Genomic DNA, 19803 nt, shown 5'->3' on the forward strand with positions numbered 1-19803 from the left:
AGACAGAAGTCTCTCTCTAAATTCCTTCTGGCTGAGAGGAGTTTTGCTCTGAGACTGGCAAAGGTACTTGTGGAGAATGAAACTGTTTACCACTGCAATGTCAACAAAATGAAAAAAAAATGTCTTGTACCATTTAGTGGTTTTATGCAAGACATTATAGTACCCAATGAGGGCATCCGACAGGTCCACACCTCCCATGTGTTTATTGTAGTCCCTCACTGCCGCTGGAATCGGGATGCTCCGTCTTTCCCATACACCCTCGGGATTCTTGACACGCCTAAGGACCTCATCACCGTTATATGCCTTGTGCATTGTTGAACACATGATAACCTCTCGTGTGTCCATCCACTTTACAAAGAGAAGCTTCCCATCTCTGAGCCATCGTATGGGTCCCCTTTGGGCTCTGCGACTGATGTCATTTGCTTTGGTTTTGGGAAGCCCGCGGTTGGGACGTATGGTGCCACACGCCAGAGTCTTCTTAGTGAGCAAGTCTGTAAAAAGGCACGGGCTTGTGTAAAAGTTGTCCATAAAAAGCTGGTAACCTTTGCCAAGAAGTGAGAGATCCAGGAGCTGCATGACAGAATCATAACTGAGCCCTTTTCCAGTGCCCAGGGAAGATTTGCCTTCATAGACAAGAAGTTCCATGTGTAACCACAGGCAGAATCAGCAAGTACATAGAGTTTGAAGCCCCACTTGGTCGGCTTGTCTTTCATGTACTGCTTGATGCCAATTCGCGCCCTTGAAGCCACCATCCTCTCGTCCACTGCTAGCTGTCTGTCTGGATGGAAGTATGTTTGGCAAGCAGAGACTATGTCATTGTACAGGGGCTTGATTTTGAAAAGTCTGTCGTAGGCTTCAGTCCCCTTCTTCCTTGCATTGTCTCGATCGTCCTCAGGATTGCAAAGATGCAGGTTCCAAGAAATGGCCTGAAATCTGGACCTGGACATGACCGAATTTGGGAAGGGTAAGCGGTAAATTTCTTTACCAGACCAGTAATCGACAATGGTTTTTGCACCGAGGAGCCCCATGTAGATCACAAGTGCGATGTATGAACACAGTTCCTGTGCATTCAAAGGCAACCAAAGGAAACGTTTTCCAGCCTCCGACCGCATTCGCGCAAAGGCGTTTGTGTTCTTCACAATGGTGTCCAGCACAGAGCTTGTGAAGAAGAGCTGAAAGAGCTGCAGAGGGGAATAGATCCTGTCCATTACTAGCTGGGCTCCTGGATTTCGTTTTGGAACAAAATTTGGTAGCGCTGGTACCTCATCCTCCACACTGCAGTCATTCCACCGCTCTCCATCCTCTGACATCACACTTGCTGGCCTTTTTGTTCCCGTACAGAATGAGAACTCCCTCTGGTTTGCTTGCTGGGAGTTCTAGCTCTGCGTGGCCTCACAGAACCGCAAGCAGAGGGTGTGGGGTCTTGGAGGTGGGGGTGGGAGAACGGCTTCTTTACTGGTGGAAGGCAAACTTGCTGGCTGCCATTCTTCCTCACTGTCCAGACTGCAAAACAAAAATTATAAATTCACATTGAGATTCAGAACGCATGCTAATATTACATGCACAAAAATAATTCATATATGCACGTAACAGATACAAGAATATAATTTGCATATCCACATAAGATACACAAATGCATGTGTGCAAAAATAAATTAGCACAACTCATGCATGTACTGATTCAAATATGTAACAGAAACATGAATGCATTTTATGTTTAGATAAAAATCACGCACACACATGCATGAATGCACCTGAACACGTGCATGCAAATCAATGCAACTGAACAAACGCGCAAAACTTCAAATATGCATGTAACAGCACAAAAGCTTCCAAGCTTACTTGAACTATGGCATGCGTGCTCGTTTATTTTAGCACACACATGCATTTAGGAGCAAAAATAATCCAAGTTATGCATGCAACAGATATGCACAAATACATGTACGCGAACAAAAAAAAAACGCACGTTTAGCAATGACAATTTGAATTAGCACGTGCATGGATTGTAATAAATTATTTTGGCACGCACAAGTACTTATGTCTGTTGCACGCATATTTTGTATTGTTGCATGCATTTGTTCATGAAATACACAAATACAGCGTTTATAAATGTGTACTTACTCAAATGCTGGGTCCAAAATGTCAAATGTCAACTGGGCAAGACCATTTCCCAGTATCCTCAAAGGTACTATTTTATAGTTTCTCAATATCTGGAGTTATTAAAGCAGCATCCTCTTCACCTTCTCCCCTGTTGGATGAATAGGCTACCTCCAGAGCCATAGAGAGACAGAGTTGCGACAACGGAAGTTCAAAACGCTCGATCGTCACGTGGTTCACGTAGACCTCAATAGTTCCAGGAAGTTCATAGCGGGTAATTGGAATGCATTGAGTTAGTGACTATAGTGAGACAGAACTGCGATTTTTGGTAATTAGTAGACAATAAAATACTTTATTTACATTATTTATAAAATAATGTATGCGTAGTATATGTAGCTGTATCAGTGTTATTTTTAAAAGATAAAATTCGCTAATATTTGAGGATTAATGTGGTCAGCTGTCCTTACCTGCCATGTTAACATATTTTAGGCTGACGTTACCGTGGTAAAAGTCCATGTTTACTATATAAACGACATCGTGGTCTTTTACCAAGTAACTTCAGCCTCTCTGTATAAATATAATTATGTGTGTGTGTGTGTGTTTTCTAACAACTTGTTAGTCAAGTGCAATCACATCTTAATGTTCATTGTCGTTTTATTAATCTCATGGTAAATGTTAAGTTTGTTGTCTTTGAAAATTCATTCCAAATAAGTGAAGATATTTTAAGATTAAGTGGAATTAATCTCTTTTAATGTTTTTGATTCTTGTGCACCCTCCATTATTAATATATAAATATATATTTGTAGTATATTCAAATTTAAAATAACTTAAAACATTTTTACCCATTTAATCATATATTTGATGTATGTTAACTTTTGTTATGCACTTGTTTACGTACTATAAAGCATGCTGTCCTTGAACAGTCTCCACTATAGTTTGCTGTGCTGCATGGAGTGCTCCAGTCACTCAGAAATGAGTGTGAATGTATGGTTTCCCTACTGACACGGAGAGGAGAAAAAATTATGCATCATGTTTTGTTCAATTCACATTTATTTGTATAGCACTTTTTATTACAAACATTGTTTCAAAGCAGCTTTACAGAAAATGAATGTTTCTACATTACAAATAAGAGTTCTGTTAACAGGTGTAACTGTGTCAAAGTAATGCTCATATGGCAGAAATGTTCTAAAATTAGGCTATACAAATCATGCAGTTAAGTAATGTCATGAGTTCAGAAACAATGAATAAATTAAAGCAATGGTTACGTGATTTGATCATGTTGATTACAATGAAAGGAAAATTGATCAGTTTTGTATGTTTATTCAGAGTCAGCTTCATCTGAAGTCCTCTCAAGGGCTGGCGTCATCTCTTCACAGGTGCTGGTCATCTGAAGTCTTCATAAGAGGCTGGATATAGTCAGCAGGAGCAATCTATAGATTACACCAACAAAATGTGATGTAATCATATGGGAACTGGCACTTTTTCACAAAGAACAGGGAAAGACTTGCCAAACCCAGTGAAGAGACTCATTGTGAGGGTGATATCTCATTACAGGGAGTCTTCAGGTGGTTCTTGTTCTGATCCAGATAGAGAAGGAGAAAAACACAGGAGAAATGGTTAAGTGATGCTCCATCACATTTCAGTCCTGTGGCATCTGCTCCTTCAACACAGTGCTTCTACAGAAGCTAAGACATTTAAGTATAAAATACAGTACAGGTTTATTGTGATTACTTCTATAAAATAGTAGTGGTAGGCCTATATAATACATTTTTGGAAATTTAGCCTAGCATGATTCTGAAATGAAAACTGCTCGCCTATGTTAAACTTTTTTTTATTCTCACTCAGGTCCATCAGCATCCTTTGCAATAAATCTAAATCTATTAAATAACTTCCCAGCAGCAGAAATCACGTTTAAAAGCCTTAATTACACAACAACGAATGAAACTGCCTGAAGAGAATGAATAACATCCCGTAAATCTACTAATTAAGTGAGGAATAATCTAATAATAATCTGTTTTAATGCACAAGGTAATTTGATTAGCTGTGCTGATAATATACAATTTTGTTCTATAAATGTCTTACCTTTTAAAAGTTCATCACAGCGGTCTCTTCTGCTGCATCTCTCTGGCGCTGATAGTATGAGCGAACTTCCGAACTATTGAGCGGCTCCATGATCCGCCATTGCTGTAAAAACGGTCCATTGGAGTCAACAGAGTTGTCGCAACTCTCTCTCTCTATGGCTCTGGCTACCTCTAGCTGTTCAGATGTAGCATTCTCTGCTGCGGGGTGGTCCAGCCACAGCATCCTCGGTCCACTCTGAAAATGCCAAACCAATCTAAAGTTTTTATTTTGTAACACTAACTTGAAATTATGCATGAACAGATGGGAGTGCGCTTAACGGTATAACTTGTATAAATATTACTTATGAACGTAAATATTTACACATTAAATATATACATACATATGTGTGCATTAACTAACATTAACAAAGATTAAGAAATACTGTAATAAAACAGATCTCTTGATATCCTGTGTTTCAGAGCAGCTCAAGCTGTTTCTCATTGCGCTGTGAAAAATACAGACTGAAGGGCGGCTCAAAACACCCGACCGATTTATCCAGCCAAGATATGATATGCAAACTACAGCTCTCGGCTGGATAAATCAACCCAGTGTCGCGCTAGTAGAGTTTTGATAGATTACAATTGTAATCAAGGTAAAGAGGATAACAGTGACATACAAGAGTCGTACATTAGGCGTGCGTTTATCTGTTATTTTTGATGTGCAACCGAACCGTGTAACGTTATGTGCGCTCTCGGCGCGCTTATATATTACCTGACATTGGCCAATGTATGTGGGTAGAGCGCTCTCTTGAATTCCTGTATGCCATAACTTTTGTTTTGAAGGTCATATCAAGAATTTTGTTTTTTCCTCTTTACACCTAGTGGAATAAAAAGCAACTTTCTGCAGGAAAATACACCAAATGGGTCCTAAATATCAGTCAAAAAAAATCTGAGTTTTTGTGTTTAGCATAAAATTATGAAAAAATTTAGAGGGTTTTCTGTAAAATAAGACCATTTTTATCAATTTACTATGTGGGTAGGGCGCTCTTTTGAATTCAGGTAATACAAATTCTGTAAAAAAAAAAAATCTAAATATGCTGCAGAGCTGAAGGGGTTAATGTATAAATACACATGGAAAGAAATAATTGTGGAAATAAGTGTTGTCATAAATACATAAATGAATGAAAAAATACATTTGGAAAAATATAATAGTACTTAAGGGAAAAAATATATAAATATAATTTTTTAATATTTTTAAAAATATATATTTTTTTTACATTTTATCAAATTTATTTCAATATGTATTTCACCAAGAATAAAACTCTGACATGTGCTGTATTATTCGTATATGTTTCCTTTATGTAAATATCTGCGCTTTCGTGATTGTAGACGCAGCGCGTGAACAGGACTTTTATTTTGATCTGGTGGCGTGACGTCATAAGGCTGCGTCGCGCTCCTGCGTCTGAGTTTCAGCTGAAGAGAGGTTTGTGGTCTTCATCATTTAAAGTGTTTAATTTCATACAAACGCGTTCCGTCTATTGTATAGTGATGTAAAGTTGATAATTATTGAATGTAAGATTGTAATATTTTCTCTAATATATTAATGAGCCTTATTTTGTGAGTAAAGCGCATCCACACATTAGTAACAGATAAGGTGCGTCTGATTTAGCTCCCTGTAACTTTAGCGATCTTTCTGAACTCCGAGTCAATTGAATCAGTTGATTCACAAAATGTCCTGCTGCTCAAAACGATGTAAATGCAGCAAGAACAACAAATACAAACGTGTGATGACAACTATTACAAACAACTGCAAATGTGTTTTTTTTTTGTTTGTTGTTGTTGTAATGACAAAGTAAAAGTGTAATCGATTAAATGTGATATATTAATAATTAAATACCTAATGTTAATCAAAACTGAATAGCAAGTTGGGTTTTAAATGTTTGTCTTATCAGATCATTTAAGTCCATTAACTATCACTCTGACTCCCTTAACAGTGTGCTGACTATTGAACTAGAGAGCTGATTGAGACACACCCAGAGATTTAATTTGGATTTATTTTTCTTTCTGTTAATTATTCTGATCTTAAACAGGACGAAGTGTTCAAACACACAGGAAAACACCTCTTGGATTAACTGAGATCCACATGACACTATTATAAAGATGGTGTTTATTAAAGAGGAAAATGAAGACGTGAAGATTGAGGAAACATTGAGAGTCAAACATGAAGATGCTGAGGAACAAACAAAGACGGCATTTATTAAAGAGGAGAGTGAAGACATGAAGATTCAAGAAATATTCAGAGTCAAACATGAAGATGCTGAGGAACAAACAAAGACGGCATTTATTAAAGAGGAGAGTGGAAACATAAGGATTGAAGAAACGTTCAGTGTCAAAAATGAAGAACAAACAGGTTGGTTTTCATTCTCAAAGCTGAACTATCCTGTGAACTGTCCTGTACATTTTCTCAATTTATTTGGGTTTGGCAAGTGTTTTTGTACACTGTCTGCTTGCCCTCCTGCAGATTTCTTTTTTGAAAGGATTTCAGCTTCATTTATTGCTTCATTTCATAAGTTCGTTTAAAGGCTATTTTCTACACCTATTTTAGTGCTCTGATTTAAAAACAGCATTTACAGGGTTTCCGCGGGTCCTTAAAAAGTCTTAAATTGTACAAGAAAGTCTTAATTATGATTTCAAGAGGTCTTAAATTTGGGTACTGACCAGAATCACGATGCAGCTTAATGTGACGATTAAACTTCAAAAAGCTATAAATAAATATGAGCGCAGCACGTTTCAAAGTCCGGTGCTGCTTTGTGTTCTGCTGTTACCGCGGAAACCGTTCCAAAGCGCCTCCTGCTGGCAGAGAATGAATGCACATGTTCAATAAGGCTGTTGTTGTGAGTAGTGTATTCATGCAATACCGGAGGCTGTAGTTTCAGAACTGGATTTCTAGGACCCTATAGTTTTTTCTTTTTTTAAAATTATTTTATTTATTTATTGTATGTATTATGTCAGGTCTTCCAGACAGTTCTATCAAACCTTTACAATTAATCCAGAACATGCAGCAAGATTAATTTTTAATGAGCCAAAAATAATGTAAGAAAGAATGAAGAACATCACACCTCTGTTTATCAATTTGCACTGGCTACCAATAGCTACGACCACTGGCTCTGCACCCCTTTACCTAAATTAATTACTTCAGACTTATGTGCCTCTAGAACAGGGGTCTCAAACTCAAATTGGCTGGGGGCCATTGCTGTGACTGACATCTCATAGAAGGGCCGTTTTAACATTGAAGCACAAGAAGAAAGCACAAACGTTCTGGAAATTTACTTTAATTGCTAAGATATTAGCTCACATTTCTTTTAAATTACATTACTAACATATTTTTGTCATGCTTAACAAAAATCTAAACAAAAGTGTCTGTGCATTGTTATATAATTTAACATATTTAACAGTTACCGACTTTATTTTAACTTAAGTAACTTTTCAAAACTGTGCTGAACCTTACACTGAACAACTGCGATCTCTGAATACTACAAACTATTCTATTTCTTGCCAGACACTTGGCAGCGCTTCTGCTCACACAACTGAGCCACGTTTGCCCTGATGGAGTTCACAGTTGAAACCCTGAGTACAGCTTCAAGATGAGCATCACTGAGCCTGGACCTGAACTTGCATTTATTGAAGTTCATAGTTGAGAAAAGTTTCTCACACAGGTATGTGCTTCCAAAAAGGCACATTAACCGACTGAACACTTTGGAAAGCTCTGGGAAGCATGGAGGTAATTCTCTCAGAAACTGTGCAGTCTTGTCTGCGTTTCCTTGTGCCTCTCTGAATTTAGATTTTAGCTCACTGTTGCACTGCAAGTCAATAAGTTCCATTTGCAACAAATTTGGGACACTCTCCACATCAACTGAGAAGGGGTCTGCAAACAGCTGGAAAGTGTCACGGTGTGCCTTGAAGTCAGCAAAACGCTGATCAAATTCCTGAAGTAGGTTTTCAACAGCAGAGGCATATTCATCACCATTGAATGCTATGCCCTCCTCCACGAGAGATCTGCATGTTGTGAAATGACTGAGATTTTTTGCAGAAAGCTGAGTTTTCCACAATCTCAATTTTGTGGAGAAGGCTTTCACACTTTCATACACTGCTGTGATGAGCTGACCAGGGCTCTGGAGCTTCAGGTTAAGGATGTTCAGCTCTTGTGTAATGTCCACTAGGAATGCAAGGTCCATGACCCATTTAGGATCATCAAATTCAGGAACATCCATTCTGCCATCTTCCATAAATCTCTTCACCTCTGTTCTTAACTCAAAAATCTCTTCAAGACATTTCCCTGCTGAGCCAGCGCACCTCAGTAAAGTAAAGTACATCACCATATGTTGCCTCAATTTCTTCTAAAAAGGCTCGAAACTGGCGGTGCTGTAAACTTCTTGACCTGATGTAATTGATGCATCTTAGGACAACAGACATGATGTGTTCATATTTTAAGCATTTGCTGCACAGTGCCTGCTGGTGTATAATGCAGTGCAGAACAACTGCTGGATCTGCATTTTCCTCTTCCAACTTTCTTTGTACCAGCGCTACCAGTCCATTTTTTACCTGTCATAGATGGGCGCCATCGGTGGTAATGCCTACTAGTCTGCTCCACGGCAAACCAGCGCGTTTAATCGCGTCGCACAGCTGCTGAAATATATCTTTGGCTGTCGACGGCCGTGCATTGGACACAAACTCAGCAATTCTTCCATCACCTCAAACTGGTCATTAATACCTCTGATGAAAATAGCTAGCTGAGCAGTGTCAGTTTTGTCTGTACTTTCGTCAAGCACCACAGAGTATGCAGTGAAAACTCTAGCTTTCCCACGTAGCTGATCATAAATGTCACTCGATAACTCGGTAATCCGCTCTGCCACTGTATTGGCCGATAGAGAGAGATTGTTGAACATGTTCTTCTTTTCTGGACATAGAATATCAGCGACCTTCAACATGCAGTCCTTCATAAACTGCCCTTCAGTGAATGGCTTTCCTGCTTTAGCGATCATCTCACTCACCACGTAACTCGCTTGACGGCAGCATCAGCATCCTTTTTGGCTCTGTGGAAAAGGCTTTGCTGGGACGTTAGCTCTCTCTGCAACTGTGTGGCTCGTTTTTTTCTCTCGTCTTCCTGGTACTTCTCGTATTGGTCTCCGTGTTTAGTCGAATAATGACGCTTGAGATTGTATTCCTTCAGAACCGCAACTTTTTCTTTGCATATCAGACAGGTGGCGTTTCCATTAAACTCCACAAAAAAATACTGCAGTGTCCATCTTTCTTGAAACAGTCTGTGTTCATCATCCACCTTCCTTTTCGGTTTGGAATTAGACATATTTTCGTTCACAGTCAAACAAAAAATAAACTGCTACACCTCAGAAACCAGCTAACGTCTTATCAAGTCTGCCGGTAAGCGCGGGTTTTTTAAGCTATCACTATTTTAATTTTAATTTTTTTTAACTGTGTTTTTGTTTCTAGTACATATTAAATTGCTATAAAACAACTACAAATAATAATAATAATCATTTTAAAATAATAATATTTTTGCGGGCCGGATTGCGTTTAATTTTTGATGTCAGTTGCGGGCCGGAGGGAGGGGGAGGGGGGGCCGTAAATGGCCCGCGGGCCGGCAGTTTGAGACCCCTGCTCTAGAAGCTTACGTTCTGCAAGTGAACGTCGCTTTATTGTTCATCCCAAAGAGGCACAAAATCACTTTCACTGACTTTTACATTAACTGTTCCCTCCTGGTGGAATGACCTGCCCAACTCAATCCCAGCAGCTGAGTACTTAGCCATCTTCAAGAAACGGCTAAAAACACATCTCTTCCATCTTTATTTGACCCTCTAACTCTAGCACTCTCTATTCTAATTCTATTCTTTAAAAAAAAAAACCTTATAGCACTTGCATATCATTGCTCTTTTGTTGATTTTGATTGCTTCCATTGTCCTCATTTGTAAGTCACTTTGGATAAAAGCATCTGCTAAATGACCAAATATTAGTGGCTCATATTATTTTATAGCACTTGCTATTAAATTCTGTATATTATTATTTTTAAGGAATTATATAGTTGTTTAATTGTATGCACTTAATTATTGTCCTAACCCTAAACATACCCGTTGGTAACCCTCTTGAAATATTTAACCTAATTTATTTCAATATATTCTATATATTCTGGTTTTAAATTCAGTTTTCTTGGAAAGAAAGACTTGTGTCTGTGAGAGACTTCAGTTCATTAGCATGGCGCTTCACGTCTGATGTGTGACAAACTTAAAGTGCAGTAAATGGTAAAACACTTGTGGTACAAATTGGTGTGATTATTAGTACTTTAATAAATGTAAAATAATTTGAATACAAATACTAATTTACAACATCCAGCATCACAATGAACTGTTTTGCACAGCTAAAAAGGCTAAATGGAGATTGCTGACTCCCCCCTCAAACGGTTCACGCTAGCTCTTACATTAAAAATAAGATGGAAAGATACAAAATGAATAGTTTCCATGGATCTAGTCTTTGCATCTGTTTGTTTAATGTTTGAATCAGGTCTCCTCTGTTGGAGTAGACAGCGCTGTCCCAAAAAATAGGGTCCTAGAACTGCAGGAACATTAGGTTTTTTGTTCAGACCAATGTGAAAATCGACCCATGTTTTTACCTTGCAAACACGCAGAGCTGGTGGGTCAATAAGAAGATAATTCATTATAAAAATCTAAACCGTAAAATGTGTTTGTATGTTATTTAATTAATATAATAATTTATTGATGGTAATTGTTTAAATTAATATAATTAATATTTTTGACTCATCCATTTTCTTAAAAAATGGTTTAAAGGCTGAAATGTGAAGTGTATCATTTTATAAAACTTCTTGTTTTCCTGAAAACTTGTATCTGAACTGTAAATCATGCTTTTTATAGTCATTTTACAGTTTAATAGTTTACCATAGACATTGCCCTACCCCGCTCATATGGTATTAATTTTATTTGTGCAGGTCTTAAAAAGGTCTTAACCTCTTAACTGTCACCGTACACCCTGTGGGACGCCTACGTTTACTTCACTATTTTACAATTAAATCCTAAATAGCTATTTTACCACTTTTTTTTGTTAAAAAATTATGTAGGAACAGTAATAGATTAATTTATGACAAGAGTGCACCTGAAAAATCTACATCATAACAGGAGTTCTGACCTTTGTCACAGAAAGTCTTCTTTTTTGCCTTTTTCTCTATCACGCTTTAGAAATCATAAGAAATTATATATCAGTTGAAAACTTAAAATCTCAAAATTCATCCTTTGAAACCCATTTTAAAATCAGACATTGCATTACCATGGAAATGGTACATCAAAATCACGTTGGGAAATGTTTTCATTCATGAATTATAAAAAAATAAGTTTGGATAGTGCACTATCATGTCTGTGTTCAAAACTCAAAATTCGAGCTTAAAAATCCTGCAGAAACCCGGATTTAAAGGGTTGGGTCTCATTTAATATTTAAATGTCCATGTTCACTGCTAGGATTGAGTAACATTTTTGCATATAAAATGGATAAATAAAAGTTGTCTAATTTGCTCTGATATCATGCTGACGTGCAAAATAAACTCTGGCGACAACAGTTGCTTTCACCCGACTAGGTCTAATAGTTTACTCGATGTTAGTCGTCGAGAAGAGGATTAGTCAACTAAAAATGTATTAGTCGGTCAGTCACAGAAAAAAAATGGTTCGTGTCCATGATGGAGAGATCATTAACAGCTGATTCTTGAGGTAATTACAGTATATTAGCCATAATAGCATTCATTATTCTCACATATGGCTTTTCATTTGGAAGTAGTGGCAGTTTTACACGGCTACTCACTGTAACTTTAATAAAGCTAAATTTGCACTTTTAGGGTGCATTTCTGAGTGCTTGTGAAGATTTTGGAAGCTATTAGCGTGTTTACTGCATGACATGAAGGTGTTAGCACAATTACTGGCATTTTTCCTGATAATAGTGGAGACAAATGTCATCGTTTTTGTTCATGCAGATAAGAGGAAAACATCATTTGAAACTGTCAAGAATCTACTTTTGTGTACTCACAATATCAAATAAACCTTGTGATTTTGTAAAATAAAGAAAAGGGCTAGGGCTGTCACGCTTCCTTGATTCAATTTTAGTACTCGATTTTAAACTCTATTTACTTGATTGTCTGTGTCGAGTAAACAGCAAAATACGGGAAACGGCGCATTCCATGGACGAGAATCCATGAAACAGAATATTAGACTGGTTATCAAGGCTGCATGATATATTCAACCCATTTAAAACTCAAAATAAACCATAATGCTATTGTGAATTTACAAACGCTACGATTTCAATACATGAACCAGGGCTCAACGCTAAGGATTTTTTCTATTGGCCCGGTCTAAACCTGTTATCACTGGTTTAGAATCATGTTAACTTTCATTCTAATAATTAAGATTATGATACCAAACTTTTAGATACCAATTACATTTTACAATTCTCGATCCCAATTTCGATACCACAGCAAAAACTACTAGCCTAACAAATATTAAATTCAAATATTAATAAATATTCACAAATGTTATAGTAAAATATTAAGAAATATTATAATATACAAATTCAGTCTCTGCCTGCAGGTGGCGCCAGGTATTGCCAGTTGCAATACCCTATAGCCCAGTGCTGTGAAAAATTATCCAAACTTGAGTCTATTATAATTAGTTTTTATTATTTTAAATCAGAGGGTTTTAAAAGTAGTTAACCAATAAGCATAAAAAAATAAACTTGTCAGTAAAACTTCGTAACGCCATAGGATCATTAAGCTCTCAGCGAGACCTCGTAACTTCACCCCGCCTCTATTCAGACTGACGCGCTGCGCACAGCATGGAGGAGACAGATTTCCGCTTTTTCGCAATGCAAGGGTAAATAAATAATTGATTTTTGAATAGTACAGTGTTTTCTTTACTCAAACACTATGTCTGTAAAGGCTAATGTTTTTGTGTTTGAAGAGCGGAGAATAATTAGTTACAGCTGTTCTAATGTCATTCTCTGGTCAAAAACATTGTTAACTCCTTTTGAGCTTGATTTTCATATAATGTTCAGTGCAAGTGTCTGATACAATACCAACGCAGTGTTTAAATTTTTTTTTTTTTCACTTTTTTGTTTCACCCCATAACCCCGCGCATGCGCGGCGCACCTTATGGGTTTGTGAAACGCCGCCACTGAGTGGCGCTTATGGAATGGGAATAATACAACGTTTCCTTGGTTACCGCTGTAAACAAAGCCCCACTAAGCTAATTATCACTACTTTAAATGCATTATACAGAGGCAAGATGAAAAAACAAAAAAGCCATGTTAACTTTTCTGAAGACAGTAGAGCTGTGTTCGATACGACAGTGTATCGTCACAGAGATTTGACGGTACGAGTATCGATCTCTCTGCAGCAGTGGGGATTTCTTTAAGACTGCAAGGGAAGCTCAGCTTCCCCTGTAATGTCAGAAAATTAATGGTCAAATATGTACTATTGTGTTAACATTTTATTGACAAAAAAATTTGACTAAAAATTTGTTCATCTCGAAGACGAGTTCGTTCAGAATCAGCTACATATAGCAGGTCGGCTGACTCGATTTCCTACTCATGCATTCCCGTAGCGTCAGTGTATTTCCCTGTTGAAGCATAGCGTCCATTGACTTCAATGGAGCTGCTTTGAACAGTTTTTTTCAGTGCTTCGAAACTAGATGGTCATTGGATAAATTCTGCGATTATGTACCGCCCACGGACGCTCAGCGTCTCTGGGGTGAATGGAGGAGTGGGCTGGCCTGGACACCGGGCTTCTGCGTCATGATTGGAGGGTCTGTCGAAAGACTGCATCTCCTTTTGATTGACAGCGATTTTGTACTATAAAAAGTCGCTGACGCTGAAGCTATTCGACCTCAGTCCCATCGCGGCTTTGCACTTGGTTCTTATCAATCTTTTTTTTTTTTTTATTGATTTATAATGTTATGTGTTAATATACATGCTGCTAACTCGGAAATTTCAAGATATGCGAGCAAAAAATGCTCCTGACACTTAGGCAATACGACACGAGCAAGAGTGCTGTTTTTGTTTTGTTTGTGTACAAGTCCAAATCCGCGTTGTCTTGGGTGATTCACTGAGCCATTCATAAAAACAGTCATTTGATTCGCTCCTGAAGGATTCAGCCGTTTTGAAAGAATCATTTGAATGACTCTTCTGCCACCTGCTGGCCGTTTTCAAGTTTCCCGTCTAAAAGTAGGCATATTACATTATTTTCCAACATATTTCTATATTCAGAATTTAGTATTTAATACATTCATCTCATAACATTATTTATGCAATTATAAATACAGTCTAAATGAATAAATGCCACATCTAAATGTCACTTCATGCAGCTTCTGTGCAGTGCTAAGATGAGTTTTGTTTAGATCATTTCATGGATAACAATAGCCAGTCATTCATTCACATTAAGTATTCAGATAATATTGCTTGTTTTCACTTACATATATTTATTTATTTTATTAAATTTTGATTCATTTTGTAGAATTAAATTATAAATTAAGCTGTATCGTAAGACATTTTTATGGTATCGTGACAACCCTATTATACACCCGCCGCCACTGCTCTGCAGCGATATCACGACACATGCGCAGCAGTGGACTGCACTCAATTTGAATACAAGAACGCAGTTTAAAAGTAGAAAAGTGCGAGGTTTCTAAAATGAATAGAGCATAATATATAAGCTGCAACAAAGTTAATGCTGCCTTGACGTCATGTCATAATTACCATAATTCCGTGATGACAACATGTGACATTTTACTCATAACTTTCCATGGTGTTGGACTCAGAGGTAGCACCTAGGTAGCGCCAAAATGAACCTGGCGGCAGTCACGTGGTACATCTGTCACTGGTCCAAGTTGTAACTCTCAGAACATTCAGAGTTTACAAGTTGTAATTACGAGTTCAGGAGCACGTGACTGCTTTAGGGTTGATAGTGTTGCCATAGAAACACATCATTTAGATGTCACGTGTTGTCATCTCGGAATTACTACATGGCGTGAATGCAGCTTTAATCTGGCTGATGAGGAACACTACTGGGGTTGCCTGATATAAAGAGATGTGCTCCCCGAAACAGGGCTTCATACTTGCGCAATACGGAAATATCTGCTAAGTGTGTAACTTATCTTTGTCAACCTGGCAACCATGTGTACGCGCGCTCTCTCCACTGTGGATAAACGCACTTGCTTTCTGAAAACACATGCAGTTTAGCGATCTCCACTTCAGTATTCTATTCTCAGAAAAGTGTAATTCATCAAGTGTTCCATTTATGAGAGAGAGAGAGGCTGTGTATGTATGAATAACCACCGTTTTGCCACGTTTCTCAATTAACAGTGAAGTTGTGGCTTAAAGAGCTGGTAACATCGTTTCTAAAGCAATTGTTGAGAAAGATAATGTAGCTCTTCAGCGATTTAAGCTATTTTGATAAAATTGGTAATGGGGACGATGCACTACTAACACAACTCAACCAGGCTTTGGGCAGGAATGTTTTAAATTTGGAATATTGTGAGGTGTAGGTTCTGGAAAAAAAACTCCGGATTGCAATCAAGGCATTTGAGAGACTTCAAAAACTGATATGGAGAAAAAAAAATAAAAATAAAAATAAAGCCCTTTGGAGTGAATTTCTGCTTTGTAACTGCAGATCTTTTTCATACTCAAACAGGTTTTTCTTTCATGATAATATCCAATAAAATCACTGCCTTTTTGGTGTCCATTTGACTCAGCATGTGCTGAAGAATTAGAAAAAAAAGAGAAGTTTGCTTCAATGGTTCAAAAGTTATTAGCATAAACTTGAGTGCAAATTTGAACTGTTGGTGGCGCTAGAGGGTTCAAGTTAGAGACTCCAAACTTGCTGTGTCCTCTATCTGTTTGCCAAATTTCACAACTTTCCTGCAAGCGGTTCTACGGGCTTCCATAGACTCCAGCGGAAGAACACCAATGAGTGTCTACGTTTGGCGCTTGACCCCGAATTAATTAGATCTCCTGAGTCAAACTGTTTTTATTTATTTTCAAATAGAGGGTTTCAATGGAAGCTCGATAGTTTTTGAGACGTCCTAAATAAGTGAAGAGTTAGAAATATTGGGAAGGGTTTCTCAGATTAAATGTAACATCTTGCAGTTGCTTAGTGGATAAAGGATGTAGTTGTATGTTAGTTTTGACACTTTACATGTTTGAATGTTTTGATGTCTGTTGTTTTTGCGTTATTTAACCTGGGGTTAACTTTTATTTGTCTTTTTTCACCTTAGACCTGATGGCACTGAAAGAGGAGAGTGAAGTACTGAATGAAATGGAAGAGAAAGATCATGATTTCATAAATGGAGAAAAATCTTTTAGTTTTTCACATATTGAAAAGACTTCCTCAAGAAAAAAGGTTCAAAAGACAGGAAAAGACATTTCACCTGCCAACAGTGTGGAAAGAGTTTCAATCGAACAGAAAGTTTTAAAAGACACATGAGAGTTCACACTGGAGAGAAGCCTTATGCCTGCCAACAGTGTGGAAGGAGTTTCACTCTAAAAGGAAGCCTTAACAGACACATGAGAATTCACTATGAAGAGCAGCCTTACACCTGTTCTCGGTGTGGAAAGAGTTTTGATCAACATGAAAATCTTGAAGCCCATATGAAAACTCATAGAAAGAAACTCTACACATGCCCTCAGTGTGGAAAGAGTTTCCGTAAAAATCGCTTTGAAGTCCATATGAGAACTCATAGAAATAAACTCTACACATGCCCTCAGTGTGGAAAGAAGTTCAGTCATAAAGGACGCTTTGAAGACCACATAAGAATTCACACTGGAGAGAAGCCTTTCACCTGCCAACAATGTGGAAGAAGTTTCAACCAAAAAGGAAACCTTGACAGGCACATGAGTGTTCACACTGGAGAAAAGCCTTACACCTGCCAACAGTGTGGAAGAAGTTTCAACCGGAAAGAAAACCTTAACTCCCACATAACCGTTCACACTGGAAAGAGTCTTTTCACCTGCCAAACATGTGGAATAAGTTTTACTCAAAAAGAAAGCTTTAACAGACACATGATAATTCACACTGGAGAGCAGCTTTACACATGTGATCAGTGTGGAAAGAGTTTTGGTCAACATGAAAACCTTAAAGTCCACATGAGAACTCATAGAGAAAAACCCTACACATGTTCTGAGTGTGGAAAGAGTTTCTGTCAAAAACAACACTTTGAACACCACATGAGAATTCACTCTGGAGAGCAACCCTACACATGCCCTCAGTGCGGAAAGAGTTTCAATTATAAACAACACTTTGAAGACCACAAAAGAATTCACACTGGAGAGAAGCCTTTCACCTGCCAACAATGTGGAAGAAGTTTCAACCAAAAAGGAAGCCTTAACAGGCACATAAACCGGCACACTGGAGAGAAGCCGTTTATATGCGGTCACTGCGGAAAGAGTTTCAAAAATAAAGCAGCATTTAAACATCACATGAGTCTGCACATATGAGAGAACTGTATTTTTATGTTATCAGTGTGGCATGAGTCGTGTAATAACACCAGAGAGAAGCCTTTGCTGTGCCATCACTGTGGAAAGACTTGCAGAAACAAGACAATCTTGAGGTTCACAGAAGCACCACTGATGTAGTTCAAAATAGCTGAGCAGTGGATTTGGGTTTGTCTTCACCTGGGTATTGGTTGATCGAATCACAAATAGACTGTTCCTGTTTCACTGTCTCTTTTGACCACTTCTGTCCCCGTTTTATCAAGGGGAGGGTAAATGCTTTGGATTTTTCTTTTATAATATAAATGTAAGTCTAGAGCAAACTACCAAAGAGGGAAAAAATATATAAAGACTTGCTAAGCAGTGCTGGTGATTAGTGAAAATAAATCAATAAATTGAAAAGGGGAGGAATCAAAAATTGTACTGTGATTTAAAGTGGGGTACGGTGTAAAAAAGTGTATTAACAAATGAGATCAAATGTGCAAAAGTACTTCAAGATGGAGCATTAATGGTAATATGTAATAGTGAAGAGTAGAGGAATAAAGTGATAGAATCATTGCTTACATACTATTTTTATTTTAAGTTGCAATCAAATAGGTAATAATATATTGGTGTGTGGAGTAATAAGTGGGGTCCCATTAAGTGCGATCATGGGGATATAATGGAAGCCGAACACTTACAAATAACTAGTGCTTTGTCACCTGAGCTATTTCTTCCTGTTTGTCTGTCATGTTTGTCTTAAGCCCAAGCCATACCATCTCTGTTGCTGTAGGTACATTTGATTTCATAATTGAATCTTAAATGGTAAGCAACATGGGTAATTTTTCATCAGTAAGGTCCAGCGATGTACCACCACACCAGAGCAACTCATTCTCAGTGTAAGGAGCATTGTGATGCTGCACCACAACTAGACTGAAGGACAGAATTACCTCTGCTCCTGCAATTAATATCAGGACTGCCATGATGTATTCATATTTCAAGAACTTTTGTAGCCTTATAAAGAGAATAAACTGGTTTTATAAGTGAAGCTGGTAATGCTGTTTCTGAGTTTATTCATTATCTGCTGAGATTTTGATAGTCTTTTATTTGCAGTTGATTTAAGTGTTACTTTTAACACTATTAAATCCAGTGTTGCCAACTTAGCGACTTTTCAGACCCCCTAGCAACTTTTTTTCCAAAAAAGCGACTAGCGACAAATCTAGCGACTTTTTGGACAAACCTTAGCAAGTCTCTGTGATCGCTCGTACTGCCGCAACAGCGCAAGGTCAGCGCGCACACACCTCTTTCTCTGCATCTGCTCTGTTCAGCGAGCGGCTGAGAGGAGCAGCGCGTTCAGTTAAAATAGATATTATGTTGTTTCTCTAATTTTACATGCAAATATAGCCGATATCACAGCACAGGAATTGTCTTGTCTTTTGTGTATTTGATTTAATCAGAAGACGGCTCAATTATAAATCAGGATTTTTGTGCAGATTTTGTCTTGAAAGGGAGATGTAACGTTAGTCTTAAAGGGCAGCGTTTCAGTCACTATTTCATATTTTATTCTTTTGTCTGACATCAGAAACAGTAAAATATATAAATGAAAACAGTTATTATTAATTTGGCTGCATTAAAATACAGTATGTGAGCACAGAGAGACAAACGATGTAAAAGGCAATACGACGTGATGACGTCATGAATATGCTAATTAGCGTATGACGTCATCTAGCCACATTTAGCGACTTTTCAAACTGGCTTTAGCTACTTTCCATTGAAAGAAGTTGGCAACACTGATTAAATCTAAGTAATGCAGATTAAACAGTAATGTTAATTTTATCAAGCCATTCAAATGGTGGACCGTGGTAGGGGTCTGGTCCCTGGCACCATGTAGGCACCATTTTGCCATTTCTAGATAAATTGAGCAACACATCAAAACAATGAAGCGGTTTGCACCACAAACGCTCATGGTCATTAATTGTAATGATCTATATATTTTTTTATCTAGAGCCATACATGCATCATGGAAGCCCTTCCTGTGTGCATTACTGCTCTAATACACTAAGCACCATTAAGAGCTAAATACATTGATAGCTTACTAAAACAGTGCAGAAAACTACAACACT

The 19803-nt window shown here is 37.8% G+C and overlaps 1 protein-coding gene across 1 annotated transcript; it reads left to right on the forward strand.

Annotated features, from left to right (window-relative positions):
- Positions 1 to 5556: 5556 nt before the first annotated feature.
- On the forward strand, positions 5557 to 18255 carry LOC131538782 (gastrula zinc finger protein XlCGF8.2DB-like). Its single transcript, XM_058772896.1, has 3 exons — positions 5557 to 5639; positions 6247 to 6566; positions 16489 to 18255. The coding sequence occupies exon 3, from the start codon at positions 16694 to 16696 to the stop codon at positions 17705 to 17707; it is 1014 nt and encodes a 337-aa protein (XP_058628879.1). The 5' UTR covers positions 5557 to 5639; positions 6247 to 6566; positions 16489 to 16693; the 3' UTR covers positions 17708 to 18255.
- The last annotated feature ends 1548 nt before the right edge of the window (positions 18256 to 19803 follow it).

The sequence above is a fragment of the Onychostoma macrolepis genome, chromosome 04 (genome assembly GCF_012432095.1).
Source record: "Onychostoma macrolepis isolate SWU-2019 chromosome 04, ASM1243209v1, whole genome shotgun sequence".
Classification (NCBI taxonomy): domain Eukaryota; kingdom Metazoa; phylum Chordata; class Actinopteri; order Cypriniformes; family Cyprinidae; genus Onychostoma; species Onychostoma macrolepis.